Raw genomic sequence first — 18,082 nt, 5'->3', positions numbered from 1 at the left:
GGCATATTGTACTCCATCCGTTACGATGACCGTGGAAATGATAATTGCAGAGCAAAGCAGCGCAAACGAATAAAAATGTAAAGTATGAGACAAGCCAGCTAGCGAGGCTTTCGGGGCTTCTAACCGTCAACCTGCACATAGTTTCCTGAACAGACGTCAGTTGCTAAATCATAACACTAGGGACATACGTACACACCATGGAAGACATACCTGGGAACTGCCCTTGCCGGCCTTGCAGCTTGCCCGTCCACCACTCGTTGACATTGTCGGACCGCGTGACAATCTCAATCACGTCGCCCGCCGAGAAACTCAGGTCGCCGTCCTGTGCCGCTGCATAGTCGTACAGCGCTGTGGCCGTCTCGGCTGCGGGCACGGCGCTCAGGCGCTGCGGCTTGGGTTTTGGCGGCGGCGGCTTGGACTTGGCGGCGGCAGCGAGGGCACTGGCGCTGCTGCCGACGTGGCTGCCGTACTTGGTCATGCTGTTGCTGCTGTCGACCTCGGCCGAGTACGGCGGCGGCGGGTGCTCGGCGGACGAGCTGGCGCGGCTGCGGTAGGGGTAGGTGGCGGTGTTGCCGGTGGCGGGCGACCCGGGCGGCGATGCGGAGTCGTATTCGCCAGAGCTGGGGCCCTGCGTGATGGCCAGTGGCCGGTCCTTGCGGCCCTCAATCGCCAACCGGTTGCCGTACTTGGACTTGGGCGGCTGGCCCGGCCGCCGGCCGCCGGTGGTGCGGAACTTGACAATCGACAGCTTCTCGGTGCGCTCCTGGATGTCGCCGCGCTTCATGTCAAAGGCTTCCTGGACGTCGAGCGTCAGGTTGAAGTAGCCAATGTCCACCTGCTGCATCTTCTCGTGCAGTGTGTAGAACACGTTGAGCTGCATGTAGTAGAAGGACTGGAAGAGTGGCTGGATGAACTGGCGCTCGAGCGAGAACAGCTTGGGCAGCTCGTCCTTGAGCAAGTCGTTAAAGTAGTCAAAGTCCTGGGTCGACTGCTCCAAGTCCGCCTCCGCCTTGTACAGCGCCTTTTCGTCTTTCAGAGACTTTTCCTTCTTGTCCTGCAGCTTTTTGAGCGCCGCCCGGTGCCGGTCGTAGTCCAGCTTCTTGTGCTCGCGCTTCACGGCGCATTTGCGGATCGCTTGGATGACGACCAGCAGCTCGTCGGCCGGCTGCACAACGCGGCTCTCAATCATTTCCAGCTCCGGCTTGAGCGTCTCCTGCAGGTCCTTGACCACGGCCTCGTACTCCTCGCACGCGCGGATGCCCTCGACGTTGCCCTCTGCAATAAACGAGTCCGGGTCCGACACGCTGCCGCTGATGGGTTTGTAAATCTCGGCAATGGCCTGCGAGAATTCGATCTGGTGGGTGAGCATGCCGTTGATGGCCTCGGCGTAGCGTTTGCTTTCTTCGTGCAGCTTCTTGGTCTGGGCTTCGAGGTCGTCGAACCGCCGCTCGGCATCCAAATAGATGGGGTCCTTGGTCTGCTCGCCCATGTTGAATTTCTGCCGGAATTGTTGAGGGGCCTGATCGGTTAGTTGTCTGTCTTTGTGTCTCTTTGTGAGCAGCGGCCCAGAGAGTCAACGTACCCGGGCAATGCCCTTGGAGAAACCCTTGAAGCTCATTGTGACGAGCCGGGGGGGAAGGTCAAGCCGTGAGAGAGAGTCGTGAGAGAGTCGCGAGAGATGCTGTGGATATTTCGAAGCCGTCGAAGCCGTCGACGTCGTCGATGATATTGAAACAGAGGATAATCGGAACGCTCGGCGACGTTTCGAGACGCTGGGACGGGCAAAAAATGTAGTGATAACGCTGAACGAGGGGTGAAGAATGCGTCACGAAGTGAACAAAGGTCGATTCGAAGCCAGAAGCCAGACTTACGTTGGCACGATACCAGGAAACGCCGCTGCCTTGAAGATTGCGCCTGTTGGCCAAAGCCAGAAAATCAGGTTCAGTGCCAAAAGGCCTCGGCGTGGTTTGGTGCGGCTGGCGGGCGTTTTTGGGTGACCTTTCGGGGCTTTCTGGGAAGGAGGGGATGGGCACCAAAAACCGGCGCTCTTTTGCACCTTCCCCACGATTTACGCTGGAGAAGGCCTGATGACGTTGTGTATTGCTTTTCTCAGTGCTGTGTCGCTCCTGCGGTTTACCGGCTAGCGATGGACTGGGTGGGCAAAGCTCTGGCTGCGCTTTGCTTTCTGCGGCGCTTGGCGAGTGGGTCTTTTGGCTTTCAGTGGAAGAGTGGGTAAGAGTGGCGTAGATCGTGGCAGTGGGCAGGACGTAACCGACGGGCACTCCGCGGGCAGGGAAGGCGCAGGGCGACAATGCGTCGTCAACAGAGAAAGAGAGGCGTGATTTACGGGAAAGAGCCAAGGAGCAATTTGGAAACCGATTGAGTGCGACAGGCGCAATTCATTGCACTCGGGAAGTCGCGATTGCCAGGCGTCGGTTGGCTGGCAGCCGACAAGACAGAGCGCCCGGTTAGCTGCATGCGAAGCGTTAAAGCAACTGTGCGAATAAAAGTAATCCAAGTACCGATAGGGCGTTGCAACGCCGCACGACACACACAAGCCAAGTAAGAGGATTGAGATGTCGAACCGTTGCGATGCTCAGTCGGACCAGCTTAGACGGGAATGGCTCTTCACATTCCTCTCACTGTAGATTGACTGTTTTCTTTGTTTGTCTGTTTAGTCGCAATTCATTGCCATTGATGTGCACTCCATCGTGCCTTACAGTGCACACTCAGTAATCGCAGGTTCCCCCTTGCCGAATTGGTCTACAGAGCGACTTCGCCTTGTCCAGCCCACGAACACTGACAGACAGCTGAAGCGGGGCAGGAGCGAGCTTTCTGACCGCCCTGACAAAACGAGAACAGACCCACCGGCAGAAAAGCACCCCACAATGGGATCTGTTGACCTGATTCGTCCAATCGGACAGTGGCAAAGTTGCTCCGATGTTATCACCGAGTGTCCTTTCCCCAGCTGAATTGCCCGTTGGAAACGGGAAAAATGGGAAAATGAGAAAATCGGCGTCGCAGGCGAAAAACACCTCCTCCCACCAGGACAGACGGAGTAGGTGAGCAACAAAGAAACGCGTGCAGGCAAACTGCATCTGAGGCGTGACAAATTCACGCCCTTCCTTTGATACGTCCGGTCTCCCCTTGCCTCCTTATCTCCATTTTCGATCCTTGACTCCGTTGTGGTCTTCCTCCTTTTTTTCTCTCCCTTCATTTCATCCTTCCCTCTCTCTCTCTTCTACGTCCTGTCCCATCTCCATCGCCATCGCCATCACATCCATCACCATGCCTTGCATCACATCCCAAGCCTTATTATTAAGGCAGGCCGCGCGCCTTGCCGCGCGGCCATCGGCTCCGGCTGCTTCGGCGTCGTCGTCGGCTCTGCGGAGAATGCACAGCGGACGGCCGCGGCTAGCAACGACGGCTGTGTCACAGTCGCAGACGCCTGCACAGGCACGGAGGACGTATGTGTCCGAGTCGAAGCGCGACAATGCCCAGGTCGCCGAGGCCACCAAGAAGATCGAGACCGCCATCCACCTCAACAAGAAGGACTTCCAGAACGCCCTCGGCGAGGTCCCCGTGCCCACTTCCGGCGCCGGTTCCGACGTCCTCGTCAGCCCCATGGCCGAGGTCCTCAAGCAGGCGACTGTCCTCGAGGAGGGCCAGCGGCCCATCTACCTCGACATGCAGGCCACCACCCCCGTCGACCCGCGCGTCCTCGACGCCATGATGCCCTTCTACGTCGGCATCTACGGCAACCCGCACTCCCGCACCCACTCGTACGGCTGGGAGAGTGAGAAGGCTGTTGACGAGGCCCGCGAGCATGTCGCTCGTCTCATTGGTGCCGACCCCAAGGAGATTATCTTCACGAGCGGTGCTACCGAGAGCAACAATATGAGCATCAAGGGCGTGGCGCGCTTCTTTGGCCGTTCTGGCAAGAAGAAGCACATCATCACGACCCAGACCGAGCACAAGTGCGTGCTCGACAGCTGTCGCCATCTGCAGGACGAGGGCTTTGAGATCACCTACCTGCCCGTGCTGGCCTCGGGCCTGGTGGACCTCGAGGCCCTTGAGGCTGCCATCCGCCCCGAGACGGCCCTGGTCAGCATCATGGCCGTCAACAACGAGATTGGCGTCATCCAGCCGCTGGCCGAGATTGGCCGCCTGTGCCGCAAGAAAAAGGTCTTCTTCCACAGCGACGCCGCCCAGGCTGTCGGCAAGATTCCCCTCGACGTCAACGCCATGAACATTGATCTCATGTCCATTTCGTCGCACAAGATCTACGGCCCCATGGGCATCGGCGCCTGCTACGTTCGCCGTCGTCCGCGCGTGCGTCTTGACCCCATCATCAGTGGTGGCGGCCAGGAGCGTGGTCTGCGCAGTGGCACACTGGCCCCTCCGCTGGTTGTTGGCTTCGGTGAGGCGTGCCGCATCGCACACGAAGAGTTTTCGGTAGGTTCCCTTTTTTCTCCCCAGGACTAATGGCCATGACCATTTCATATCGGCTCTGTTTGCTCTTTTTTTTGTTGGCTCTTGCCCCTACCCTTCGATATGATGATTTGCTTTTAAACATGCATGGCTTTCTGAATGTTCCTCTTTGAGGAAGAACCATGTTGAGAATTTGAGCTGCGTCTGATCTAAAGCCTGCTTGGGCTTGCTGCGTTGTGTTTTTTGCTTTATTGCTCCTCTGTTTCTGTCTTGCCCTGCCTTCCATTCGCATTGCTTTCAAGTTGTGTGCGATCTGACTAACACGCAAAAGTACGATTCCAAGCGTATCAAGTATCTCTCCGACCGTCTGCTCAACGGCCTCCTGGCCATGGAGCACACGTCCCAGAACGGCGACCGTGACCACTTCTACCCGGGCTGCGTCAACGTCTCCTTTGCCTACGTCGAGGGCGAGTCTCTTCTGATGGCCCTCAAGGACATTGCCCTGTCCTCGGGCAGTGCCTGCACGTCCGCTTCCCTCGAGCCGAGTTACGTCCTGCGCGCCCTCGGCAACAGCGACGAGAGCGCTCATTCGAGTATCCGCTTTGGAATCGGCCGCTTCACCACGGAGCAGGAGATTGACTACGTGCTACAGGCGGTGCGCGAGCGTGTCAGCTTCCTGCGCGAGCTCAGCCCGCTGTGGGAGATGGTGCAGGACGGCATCGACCTCGACTCGATCCAGTGGACCGCCCACTAAACTGAACGGCGAACTTTCGCTCTGGTCATGATGTTCATTTGTTCGTGCTCTTATTTTCGTTACGGTACTTTACGATTCGTCACGGGCCTTTACGGGTTGCGTTTGCGTGTCAAGGCTGGCCGAGAGTTGCTACGAAAATGAAACCTACATGCCTGAAGACTGTCTACGGCGGCTTCTTGTTTTCTTTTACTACCTTTTTGTTTCTGGGCTGGAATCTCTCCTATGGCCCTTTGGCCGGTCATTGTCATGCTTACGGTTATGCTTCATGAAGGTTTTGTCTTTGCCCACTACTTTCTCTCGTGGAACGGCCATCCCACCAGACAGGGAGATGATAGAATGAACATATCTGACGTTCCTCTCTGTCTAATGTACTATTTTATTCCCTTCCATCTCACTTGGCAAATGCTGAAAATAAGCTGCACTTTCGTGAACACCTGGTGTCTATAGTCCAAAGGGCGGGGAGACTTAATCGACTGACAAGCCTTAACAATACGTCGCACCTCGTTGACTACTCAGAATGTGCCATGAAAACGGACCCTGAATGCCCTGTAAATTATCACAGTTTAGCGTCAACGGCTGATTTTCAGGGACAGCACCACGCACTTCGATCGCGACAATCTCCGAGCCACATGCCCGCTCCACTGCGAAGAAGCCAATCGAATGTGACGGAGGACGTGAAGCAATCTATTTCGCAATCCGCACATGTTTCAATCCATAGGACGTGGCTCTACCATGTACAGTTGCCTATTATGGGAGCTTGGCCGTGGATGTTGTGGGTGCACTTTTTACAGTGACATCATAGCTGGTCTGGTCGCTGCGGGGCTCCCTCCAAAGCCCACTGTAAAAAGGGCACAGAAAAGTATATGACGTCATCGTCTTCGCGCTGACCTTTCTCTCCTGTCGCGCACTTGCGAAAGCCACTTCCTGTTTTGGACAAACATCGAGATCAAAGTACTGTCTCTAGTAAAGTCGGTAGAACGCTACACCTGTCATTGTCTAGTTAGGGGTCCGGACCTGCACGTTTTCGTCAGTCGCCATCGCCAACGAAGCTCACGCAAGGGTCGCGCTTGCCCCTGACAAGTCAGACGCGTCTGTCAACTATATAAGTCCCTACTTTCTCCCCTCTTGGATCGTCAGTTCTCCTCTTCGAACACAACCAACATTCAAAACCTTCACTCAGACACTCAGACACTCAGGCAAACAATCAACAAAATCCTCACCCTTTTACAACAAACCCACCCCACCAACCCAAAATGTCTTCCTCCAACACCAACAACAACGGCCCCTCCACGGTCCAGTCTTACATTGACTCCGCCGTCGGCACCGTCCAGAGCGCCATCGGCAACCTGACGGGCAGTGCTGGCCAGGAGAACGCCGGCGACGCCAAGAAGGAGGGTGCCAAGGCCGAGTACGACGCCTCGCACGCCACCGTCAAGGGCCCCGGCTTTACCGCATCGTCGGCCGGCGCTGTGACGCGCGACGACCCCGACCGCGCCACCGGCAGCTGGAACCAGACCATTGGCTCGGCCAAGGAGGCCATTGGCGGCCTTGTCGGCTCCGAGTCGCTCAAGTCGGCCGGCCGCGAGCAGAACCGCTCAGGCCAGGAGCAGGAGGCGCGTGGCCAGGTCAACGACTTTGTCTCGGGCGCGGCAGACCGCGTCAAGGGCACCATCGGCGGCGGCGTTGCAAACCTCACGGGCAACACCGGGGCCGAGGCTGAGTACCAGAGACAGCACGATGTGGGCAAGACGCAGCAGCGCGGCGCTGAGGTCGACATCCAGAAGCAGTCCGAGGCGGAGCGTGCTCGCCGCGAGTAAAAATACGATTTGACGAGTACGAATCATTTCTCTTTTTTCTTTTAGTTATATTGCTACATTTGACAATGTCACTCTATGAAGGAAATAAGCAATGCTAGCGGTTTATGAGAACATATATAGCGAAAATTTGAAAACAGTCCTTTTCGAGAACTCTTTTGAAATGATAAGGTGAAGAAGTGAAAAAGTAAAGTTTTGCAAAATATGCAAAACAACGATAGTCCAACAGTAAACAGTATTCGCTCCGTAACATTCCATGTTGAATGCGCTCATGTTGAATGCGATGTCGTTACGCTTTCCTTGAACCATCCCAGTGAACACGCCTTGGTGAAAGTACAGCAGTAACAGAAACCCGAAAAAGACCCAATAAGAACAGCATCGCAATCTATAGATAGCCTACTACATTTCGCTCTGAGACCATCGGCTACTCGTCGTCTCCATACTGCTCGCCGTACTCGGTCACAACCCACAAACAAAACTTCTCCCACTGCACGCTCCACTCCTTGAGACGCTGCGCTTTGATGCTGTTGCCCAGAGACGCCTCGCGGATGTGCTGTGTCCACTCCTCGTTGGTCTCGTCCTCAAAGGCCGACCACCGCACACTATTCTCGGCGAGGGAGCCCAGACCCGCGAGGCCCAGGTTTTCCCAACCCTGAAGGGCCTGCCAGAAGTCGTGCGAGACACCCTCCAAGTCTTGGCCCAGGATGGCCGGGTCGTCGTTGTTGAGGCCGCAGGGCACGCCGCGCGCCAACAGGGCAGGCAGCGGGTGCGACAGGATGCTGCCGCACAAACGCAGAATCTCGTTACTGATGGGACACGACTCGATGAGGATGCGCTTGTCCTTGACGAGATCGATGAGCAGCGGGTGCTTATACAGACTGAAGCCGTGGCCGATGCGGCGCGTCCCCAGCAGAATGGCGTCAAAGACGTTGTTGTCGGTATCGTCGCCGTCGCCCAGGCACTCGCCTGCGTGGAAGAAGAAGGGAATGTTGACGCCCTCCTCCGCACACTGCTTGCGGAACCAGAACAACTCGGGCAGCAGGTCCTTGAGTGGACGGCCCAGATCCTCCTGGCCCACAACGTCGTAGCCGGCAATCATCTGCGGGTAGGCCAGCTTGGTGGTGATGCAGTAGTCCATATTCTCGGTAATGGCGCGGGCGCCGAAACTGCGCAGCTCGGTCCAAATAAAGCGCAGGCCCCAAAAGGCATTGTTGGTCTCCTTGCGGAATTTCTCCACCTCTTCCTCGGCCACGCCAAACAGATGCAGGTAGTCCGGCTCGGGCTCCTCGCTGCCCTCACGGTGGTAGTCGCAGGGCCACTTGATGCGCACCTCAACCCAGCTCAGGCCGTCGTCGAACATTTGGCGCATCAGTTGGCGCAGGAACGCGCGCCACACGGGCTCGTAGTGGATCATGGCGCCCATCATCATGAAACATTTATGGAATTTTTCCCAGATGTGGTCGAGGCCGTGGTGCTGTTCGATGGCATCGAGCTGAGAGATGGTACAGCGTGTCTTCAGCCAGGCAACAAAACCCTTGCGCCCACCATCAGGGAACGCGTCTGCCGCCTCGGTCAGCAGCACCGGTGTGCCAGCCACATAGCTCGGGTCCCAGGGCGCCGGGTTGGCCTTCTTGGTGCCGCCGCTAGCCTTGCTCTCGGCCTCGGTCACAACGTGATGTGCGACTTTGCGGTAGGGAAAGGTCACGACACGCTCGGCGAGCTGGGCCGGCGTGGCCAGCGGGCCCGAAGTGCCGACTATGTGCAGGCCCGGCGTCTCGAGCAGCACGTTGAAAACAAACTCAAAGTTGACAATGGCGTCACAATGGGCGTGCAGAAGGGAGCCCTTGGGCAGCTTGCGTACAATCTTCCAAAGTGCGGTTTGCTCAATTAGGCCCTTGGCATGTGTGAACACTTGGCCGGGGTAGAGGGTCATGCCTGCACCGTCATCGCGGCCAGCGTCGGGTCCTCCCTCGCCCGTAGCAATCTTCTCCTCGAGTTTCGGCGTCCAGATGCGGCGGCGTTCGTCAGCGCGGATGCGGTCAACGATCGCACATGCTTTCCGAGCAATGGGAGAGAGTCCCTGGCGGAAAGCATAATCTGGATTGGGGGATTGGTAGGGAATGGATTAGCCTTCGAGCCTTTGAGCACACGGCAAGGCACGCCGAGCTGAGAAACTGCACATACCGCTCCTCTTTTTATGCTCCTCAGCGATCAAGCTCTCGCGGCCTTTGAGATACTGCTTGATGACGGCATCTTCTGTGGTGGGCAGCTCCGTGGACACGCTGGCCCAGTCTTCGTCGGTGAAGCCTCCCATAGTGCTAGAAAGTGTCGGATTGCGTGAGAGGTTCTGCCGCAGATATTATGACATTGGCTCCTTGGGTGTCGTGATTTTCCTTTGTCGAGTGTCTGCACCCTTGCAAACTCTTATACTTTTGTTGCACAAGTGAAGCAGGACGTGTAGGGCTACAGCCGCCGTCCGTAAGCGGTAAGAACGGGCGGAATGTCTGTCAACCACTGGAAACTACCGTGCAAGACGTGCAGCTGCAGTCTGTGGAATCCTAACGGTCGCCGTCAGCATGAGTCAGAAGCGGGGGCCCGAGTGCGAAGGGTGCATACTAGGTGCATCCGGGCAATAATCCAGAGGCTTCAGTCGAGAGTAAGCAACGACAACGGAAGAAAGAGGCAATGCTGGGCAAGGAGGGCAGCAGAGCAGCAGAAGCAAACTTGACGGGACCGGAAGAGGATCAGGTTCTCTGTCCACACCGAGTGCTGGTACCCGAAGGATTCGGTATGTAAGATATCGCGGGGAGAGCAGCGAACGCACAGTGCTCGCCTAGTATTTGTAATACCGGTCCAAAATTACTCCAGGGCAAAGCTCCTGGCGATGCGAAAAAGGAGAGATTCGTTGGATGGAGGATGCTGGCGAAAGTAGCAATTGAGAGTTAGAAGAGGCCACCAAAGAGGACGACGTTGAATGGTTTGTTTCAAAATAGGCAAGCATGGAGGACATGATGTTTACGCCTATTGCGGAAGCAGCCACTCGCGTACATTTGCATTCCTGAGAGGCCCCAACATCACAAAGCACGAGGGGTTACTTAGGCAGGCACCATTGGCACCTTCTTGCTGTGCAATCGCGCTATCGACCCCATCCGATAAGGAAGGCATGGAGGGGCGATACGGCGATAAGAGCTCCGGCAGACCTGTCCGATCAGGGAAGCCACGACGGACCCGCTGACTGCCGGCAGAGCAGGAGGAAAGTACTTTCCCTCACAAATACGCAGGGAAGGTACGACCAAGCCAAACCAATGCGTCACGGGGCTGACCACCGGCTTCCCTTTCCGTCAATGTATTAACTTTTGAACCTCTCCGATTTTTCAGTTTCCAAACATCGCGATTTGGGATGCACAACGGAAAAGAAGAAGCGTCTACGATGCCCCGCGGCGAATTGATATATAGATGGGCAGCTGCTATCACCGAGGTTGAGAGTCGTTGCATCAACACCACTTTCATCGCCTTTAGTCCACTTTAGCATCTTCATCTGCAGCATCAAAGCGTTTACGACACCTCATTTCTGGATTACTTTTATCACTTTTGTCACTATTGCCACTTAACTGCTTCTTCTTATTCTTCCTCCGTTTCATCTTCCTCTATCGTCCTCCTCTTTGTTCTCCATTCAGCGTACAATGGCATCCACCCGCAAGGGCAAAATCTCCATCGCCATCGATCGCGGCGGCACGTTTACCGATTGCTTCGGTAGTCGCGACGGCGAGCACATTGTCATCAAGCTGCTGTCCGAGGACCCGGCCAACTATGCCGACGCTCCGCTTGAGGGTATCCGGCGCATCATGGCGCATTTTTTGAAGCGCGACATTCCACGCGGCGAGGCACTCGACACGGCACAAATCGACTCGATCCGCATGGGCACGACGGTGGCGACCAACGCGCTGCTCGAACGCAAGGGCGAGCCCATTGCACTGGTGGTGACCCGCGGCTTCCGCGACTGCCTGGCGATCGGCAACCAGTCACGGCCGCGCATCTTCGACCTGGCCATCCGCAAGCCCGACGTGCTGTACGAGCAAGTGGTCGAGATCGACGAGCGCGTGACACTCGAGGACTACGCGGAGGACCCGGAGCGGCGGCAGACTGAGGCCCACGTGAAGGCCCGTACGTCGGAAGCCTCACTGCCCGAGACGGAGCTTGTGTTGGGCGTGTCTGGCGAGACGGTGCGCATTCTGCAGCGGCCGGACGAGGCCGCCATTCGGACGCAGCTGCAGGCCGTCTACGATAGCGGCATCCGTAGCATCGCCGTTTGCCTGATGCATGCATACACGTTCCCAGACCACGAGGCGCTGATTGGCCGTGTGGCGGCCGAGATTGGCTTTGGACACATTTCTCTGAGCTCGGAGTTGATGCCGATGATCAAGCTCGTGTCGCGGGCCACCTCCGTGTGTGCTGATGCGTACCTGACGCCGGCGATCAAGAAATACATTGCCGGCTTCCAGCAGGGTTTTGCCGGCGGCCTGGGCAGCAAGAGCGTCAAGGACAAGTCGGACGCAGACAAGGCCAGTGGTGCCGGCCGTGGAGCGCGCTGCGAGTTCATGCAGAGCGACGGCGGGCTGGTCGACGTGGACAAATTCACGGGGCTCAAGGCGATCCTGTCTGGGCCGGCGGGCGGCGTGGTCGGCTACGCCATCACGTCGTACGACCCCAAGACACGCATCAACGTGCTGGGCTTCGATATGGGCGGCACATCGACCGACGTCTCTCGCTACGGCGAGGGCCGCTATGACCACACCTTTGAGACAACGACAGCGGGCGTGACGATCCAGTCGCCGCAGCTGGACATCAACACAGTGGCGGCCGGCGGTGGGTCGATGCTCTTCTTCCGCAACGGCCTGTTTGTGGTCGGCCCCGAGTCGGCCGGCGCCCACCCTGGCCCTGCATGCTATCGCAAGGGTGGTCCTGCCACCGTGACCGACGCCAATCTCTATCTGGGCCGCCTGCTGCCCGAGTTCTTTCCCAAGATCTTTGGCAAGAACGAGGACGAGGGCCTGGACGTGGCCGCCAGCGAGGCGGCCCTCCAGAAGCTTACGGACCAGATCAACCGCGAGGCCACGACGGGCAAGACGATGAGCGTCGACGAGGTGGCGTTTGGGTTCCTGACAGTGGCCAACGAGAGCATGACGCGGCCGATCCGCTCAATCACCGAGGCCAAGGGCCACGACCCATCCAAGCACCGCCTGGCAACATTTGGCGGAGCGGGCGGACAGCATGCGGTGGCGATTGCGCAGTCGCTGGGCATCCGCCAGATCCTGGTGCACCGCTACTCGTCGGTGTTGTCGGCCTACGGCATGGCGCTGGCGGATGTTGTGGACGAACAGCAGCAGCCCGAATCCAAGGTGTGGCAGGAGGGCGAGAGCAAGGGCGTCGTGGGCGAGCTGCGCAACAAAATGGACAAGCTGCGCGAGCGGTCGCGCGCCGCCCTCCGCGAACAGGGCTTCTCGGACGACGAGATGGTGTTTGAAGAGTACCTCAACATGCGGTACCGCGGCACGGAGTCGGCGCTGATGATTGTGCAACCGACAGCGGATGAGGCCAAGGAGCACTTTGGCGGTGATCAGTGGGCGTACGGGCAGGCGTTTGTGCGGCACCACCGCTACGAGTTTGGATTCACGCTCGACGACCGCGACATCATCGTGGACGACGTGCGTGTGCGCGGCATTGCGCGCAGCTTCCGGTACGACGAGAAGACGGTGGACGAGCAGCTGGCATCTGTGACGATCAGCGACGTCAAGGCCAGTGACAGCGCAAAGCGGCACGACCGTGCCCGGGTGTACTTTGACGGCGGGCGCGTGGACACGCCCATTTTTAAGCTCGAGGACCTCGCGGTGGGCGACCGCGTGACAGGACCGGCGGTGCTGGCCGACGGCACGCAGACGATTGTGGTGGCGCCCGGCACGGCAGCGACAAAGCTGGCGACCCATGTCATCATCGACATTGAGCGCGACGGGCGCGGCCACAAGGAAACGGAGGCCACGAGCGCCGGCGATGGCGCAAAAGACCAGGCGGTGGACCCCATCCTTCTCAGCGTGTTCGGCCACCGGTTCATGGCGATTGCGGAACAGATGGGGCGCGCGCTGCAAAAGACGAGTGTCAGCACCAACGTCAAGGAGCGGCTGGACTTTTCGTGCGCCATCTTCGACGCCGACGGTGCGCTCGTGGCCAATGCGCCACATCTGCCTGTCCACCTGGGCAGTCTGTCGACGTGTGTGCGGCGACAGGCCGAGATCTGGCGCGGACGGCTCGAAAAGGGCGACGTCATCATCAGCAACCACCCGTCGTACGGCGGCACGCACCTGCCAGACGTGACGCTCATTATGCCGGCGTTTGACCGCAAGGGCGAGAACATTCTGTTTTACGCGGCATCGCGCGCGCACCACGCGGATATTGGCGGCATCACGGCCGGCAGCATGCCGCCGCACTCGCGCGAGCTGTACCAGGAGGGGGCGGCGGTCAAGAGCGCCAAGATTGTGGCGGGCGGGCGGTTCGACGAGGACTTGGTGGTGGACCTGTTCTACAAGCAGCCCGCCCAGTATCCAGGCTGCAGCGGCACGCGGTGTCTTGCGGACAACATCAACGACTTGAAGGCGCAGGTGTCGGCGAACCAAAAGGGCATATCGCTGATCGAGACGCTGTTTGAGGAGTACGGCGAGGACACGGTGGACCTGTACATGCGGGCGATCCAGGACAACGCGGCGCTGTGCGTGCGCACGCTGCTCAAGCAGGTCAGCAAGCGGTTCGAGGGCCGCGACCTGGCGGCGGTGGACTACATGGACGACGGCAGCCCGATCCGGCTGCGCGTGGCGATTGACGCCGACAAGGGCGAGGCTGTGTTTGATTTCGCAGGGACGGGCCCCGAGGTCTACGGCAACATCAACGCGCCCGAGGCCGTGACGTACAGCGCCATTATCTACTGCTTGCGGTGCCTGATTTCCGAGGACATCCCGCTCAACCAGGGCTGCCTGCGCCCGGTCACCGTCAAGATTCCGGCCAAGTCGCTGCTGTCGCCGTCGGACCGGGCGGCCGTTGTGGGCGGCAATGTGCTGACGAGCCAGCGCGTGACGGACGTCATCTTCAAGGCGTTTGAGGCGTGCGCTGCCAGCCAGGGGGACTGCAACAACCTGACGTTTGGATTCGGCGGCAATGTGGCGGGCAGCGACACCGTCAAGGGCTTCGGGTACTACGAGACGATTGCAGGCGGCAGCGGCGCCGGTCCGGACTGGGACGGCACGAGCGGCGTGCACACGCACATGACCAACACGCGCATCACGGACTCGGAGGTGTTTGAGCGGCGGTACCCCGTGCTGCTTCGGGAGTTCTCGCTGCGCACGGGCTCGGGCGGCAACGGCCAGCACCGCGGCGGCGACGGTGTGGTGCGCGACATTGAGTTCCGCATACCGCTGCAGGTGTCGATCCTGAGCGAGCGGCGCGTCTACCAGCCGTACGGGCTGGCGGGCGGCGAGCCGGGGCAGTGTGGCCTCAATTTGTGGGTGCGGCGGGTCGAGAAGGCGAGCTGGGAGGTGGCCCTGAAGCGGCTGGAGGCAGGCGAGGCCGCCGACAAGGACGCGGACGGCGACGCGGACGTCGAGATGGAGGAGCGGCAGATCAACCTGGGCGCCAAGAACAGCGCGCCCATGAACAAGGGCGACCGCATTATTGTGTGCACGCCGGGCGGCGGCGGCTGGGGCCCGGCAGGCAAGGCCAAGGCGGTGTCGTCGACGGCAGATCCGCAGCGAGCCTGGCGCAAGGGCACGCACGGTGCTCGCGAGGACACAGCGCTGCAGGTGTAGGTGGCTGGGAGTTTCGCTTCTCTGCCCTGCTCCTGCGTTCTTGTTGTGTTCTTGCAGATTTGCTACGAAGTTTGTTGTCATTGGATATCTGACGCAGTCAACAAACACGAAAGCTATTAGAACAAACCCCTTGTAGATGCAACTATGATGGGATCCACCGGTCAGTCAACGGCTTCTCTGGAGGTGAGATTTATTGTGTAAACAGCTTCTGCCCAGGTTCGCCAAACCCGTATGATAAACTACGTGATCTATTTATGGAAATGGCGGTGGGTGAGCCGCCACGAGTGCAATAAGCCCCAGCATCGCAACAAGCCACGAGGGACGAGCCCTTGAAAAGCAAATATGGCGGGGGGGACAGCAGACGGGCAAACAGTGAGTGCAATCATCTCCCGCGTCCAACAAATCTGATACCGGTCAGCGAGGGTAAGTGGTCCATGCACACACAGACCGGGGGAGTGCAAGGTGGTCAAAGTTGAGGAAACGGAACGAGCCACCCGCCGAGGTACCATGAACACAAAAAGACGTACACTGGAGAGGCGGTTTGTCGGCTATGACTAGCCTGGTCTGACCTTAGCTGGCTGTGTCCGATGGCCTGATCTCGCGGTGGCCAGGCAACGATGGTGGATGAGACTTGTGTGCACATTGTGGAATATTCTAGTATCTTAGTACTGGATGCGGCGATTCTGGACTGACGACAAGGGTCGTAGCCAGCCCTAAATGTCAATGCAGCACAGCGAGACGAGACGAGTACAGGTTAGACGCAAATAAATTAAGATCCGGCTATGCCTGTGCGGCTGGGCGCGCTTAAGTGGCAGTCCAGCGCCTTGTGGTTATATTTTACTTTGACGTATTGTTATTATTGTCGTTGTTTCCTTCTGCCCGGAAAAGCATAAAATGCCTCGTGGATTACATGACCAGGGGCATACGGATACCTGGGAACCACCAAGGAACACAAGGAGAAAACAGGCGCGGCAAACGCTCCAGTGCATCATACAATAGGAGCCGAGAGGGATCTGACACCGGCTCTTGCTTGGTTGCATCGTCGTTGTAAGTAAAGAAAGGCACGGAAGACCATCAGGCCGCCGTGTATTTTCCCAATTTGACAGTCATAAGAGGAGAAACAAGAGGCTTGGTACTGTGGCGTGGTGCATAATGTGTATCGTATGCTGTGTGAGGATTGAATCAGACGCGCTGTTGCCGGTTCTGGCATTGCAGTTATTTTTAATACCTTATGCATGCCTTAAACGTGAGTTTTTGCTACACAATGGCGCCCACGCCTTGATCCGTCAAGACCGACGCGGATAGCAGCAAGGAGGCCAAGAATAAACCAAATGGCAAGTCAGACGGAAGCACCGCAAAATACGGCGAGAGTCCACCAAGGCAGATGGCAGCACTGCCCGACGTTGCCTCGAAAAACGGCAGCACTCTTCGCAAGCCGAGGACGGCCAGGTCCGTCAACTAGGCTGTGCGATTATATGATCTAGAGAGTCAGAAATTAGGCAGGGAGCAGGCTGTGAGACGAACAGTGTCATACTTGATGTGGCACGTCCAGAAAAGCATGGCTGGCAGCGACACAGCTTGTTTGAAAATTTTTTGGCATTGATTGCTCAGTGTCCAACTGTTCAGCTCCTTCGTCCGAAGTGCGTCTTCCGTATGGTACCATATTCTGACGGTTCCTGGGGTTCTAATCCCCCTGACATACACGGACCGGCCGTGAGACAGATGTAGAAAAGAAAAGAAAGACCAGAGACCAAATACCAGAAAAGCCAGACGACGACAAAATCTGCAGACGGGAGGAGCAGAACAAGACAGGACGGTTTATCTGGTTCTAGACTAAAAGTTATATTGATGGGGTTTGTTGGTAAGCTTCCTTCCAAAGCCAATTGCCAGAATTGTCGTGTGGTAAGAAAGACTTGAGTGAGAGGCGAGACGAAATTGGTGACCCCTCCGACCTCGGACCTTGTTGTTTGCGTTCGATGCTTCGAGTTTCGTTTCCGTCATCCCCGTTTCTCATGGCCGTCTGCGTAAGCTGGCGTACTAAAATAAAATGAGAGACGGTGGCACTGCCATCGTAACAGGAACAGGAAAGTAGAATGACCTGCAGAACAAATGAGGGGAGTGGGGTGAGAAATGCAAAGATGGAGTGAGCGAGTCGGCCAGCGGCTTTCCCACTTCTCTCTGATTCTCCCAAGATGATCCCTTCGCTTTGTGCCGTCCAGCACGTTACTTTCCGTCCCAAAGACCTGTCGTTCCGTGATCCATATATCGTTAGGGAAAAAAGAAGAATAAAACAAAGCGAAAAACAAGAAGGAGGAAGGGGCCGTCCAAGCCATAAAAGATGCAAAAGGCAAAACGAGAGACTGCTTCCAGAGCAGCACATTATGAATACAATCAGCCAGAAATGCAAAACGCGGAACAAATCAAGAACAAAAGAAAACAGAAAATAGAAAGGCTAGACCCAGCCAAAATCGCTCCCAATATGCCCATCAAATGTGAAAAGGAAAAGAAATCCAAAAAGAAACACAGACCAGGAACCCTATGAGAAGAAGAAAAAAAAGAAAATAGAAAACAGAAACTCCGATAAAAGACAAACCCGTGGTATCCTAAAAGTACCATACTTTTCGATCCGTAATCCATATCCAGTTGCCAGAAAATCAAAACAAAACGCCTACTATGAGACCGTTTTCCTCTAATGCCACTGAAGAGACAAGGACAGAGGAAAAAGAAGAGACAAAAAGAGAAAGAAGAATAAGAAAGTGGTACAAACAACGCCTGCCCAGCGCATGGACTAATCGAGCCCGAGCGGTGGTAGGGAGGTTGAACGCTTCAGTAGGAGAAAAGAAGGGAAATACCCGCTGGGCAAGTGGGGGAGAATAGAGATGGAGAATGTAGCCACACTGGGTCGTAATGTAAACCACTGGTGGTCGTCTCACAAGAAATGAAGAAGGAAAAAATTAAGAAAATCCGGGGGGCGTGGCAGGAGGCAGATAGCCGTCCTGCCACGTCCCTATGCAAGTCCCAAAATCACGCTGGTCCACAATGTCCTTGGCCGATGCGATGCTGTGCTCCCAAAAAGATAAAAAAAAGAAAAAGAAGAAGGTCGAAAAGAAAGCACAAAAGGGGGAAATCACAAATGGTGAATATAAAGGAGCAAAAGGGAAAGAGGGCTGCCAAGAAGTGTCCAAAAAGTCAGAGGACCAGAAAGAGGGAACTGTGCTGCAAGATGCGAAAAA

General features: G+C 57.0%; 5 protein-coding genes across 5 annotated transcripts; 3 read left to right on the top strand and 2 right to left on the bottom strand.

The window, feature by feature from the left end:
• Positions 1-119: 119 nt before the first annotated feature.
• SPBR_07177 (bar adaptor protein) lies at positions 120-1,618 on the bottom strand (the record flags this gene model as incomplete). The annotated part of the gene is made up of 3 exons (XM_040765431.1): positions 120-145; positions 211-1,519; positions 1,583-1,618. 3 exons carry the CDS (start codon positions 1,616-1,618, stop codon positions 120-122), a joined length of 1,371 nt encoding a protein of 456 aa, XP_040616580.1.
• A 1,670-nt stretch (positions 1,619-3,288) lies between these two features.
• Positions 3,289-5,185, top strand: SPBR_06927 (cysteine desulfurase; the record flags this gene model as incomplete). Its single annotated transcript, XM_040765183.1, has 2 exons — positions 3,289-4,455; positions 4,775-5,185. 2 exons carry the CDS (start codon positions 3,289-3,291, stop codon positions 5,183-5,185), a joined length of 1,578 nt encoding a protein of 525 aa, XP_040616579.1.
• Positions 5,186-6,438: 1,253 nt separating this feature from the next.
• Positions 6,439-7,002, top strand: SPBR_07904 (mismatched base pair and cruciform DNA recognition protein; the record flags this gene model as incomplete). The annotated part of the gene is made up of 1 exon (XM_040766158.1): positions 6,439-7,002. One exon carries the CDS (start codon positions 6,439-6,441, stop codon positions 7,000-7,002), a length of 564 nt encoding a protein of 187 aa, XP_040616578.1.
• Positions 7,003-7,423: 421 nt separating this feature from the next.
• Positions 7,424-9,313, bottom strand: SPBR_06931 (adenosine deaminase; the record flags this gene model as incomplete). Its single annotated transcript, XM_040765187.1, has 2 exons — positions 7,424-9,096; positions 9,184-9,313. The coding sequence occupies 2 exons, from the start codon at positions 9,311-9,313 to the stop codon at positions 7,424-7,426; spliced, it is 1,803 nt and encodes a 600-aa protein (XP_040616577.1).
• A 1,369-nt stretch (positions 9,314-10,682) lies between these two features.
• SPBR_06393 (5-oxoprolinase (ATP-hydrolyzing)) lies at positions 10,683-14,849 on the top strand (the record flags this gene model as incomplete). Its single annotated transcript, XM_040764650.1, has 1 exon — positions 10,683-14,849. One exon carries the CDS (start codon positions 10,683-10,685, stop codon positions 14,847-14,849), a length of 4,167 nt encoding a protein of 1,388 aa, XP_040616576.1.
• Positions 14,850-18,082: the final 3,233 nt, after the last annotated feature.

Source organism: Sporothrix brasiliensis (assembly GCF_000820605.1).
Source record: "Sporothrix brasiliensis 5110 chromosome Unknown Cont20, whole genome shotgun sequence".
NCBI classification, from domain to species: domain Eukaryota; kingdom Fungi; phylum Ascomycota; class Sordariomycetes; order Ophiostomatales; family Ophiostomataceae; genus Sporothrix; species Sporothrix brasiliensis.
This window is presented reverse-complemented; position numbering and strand designations above follow the sequence as displayed.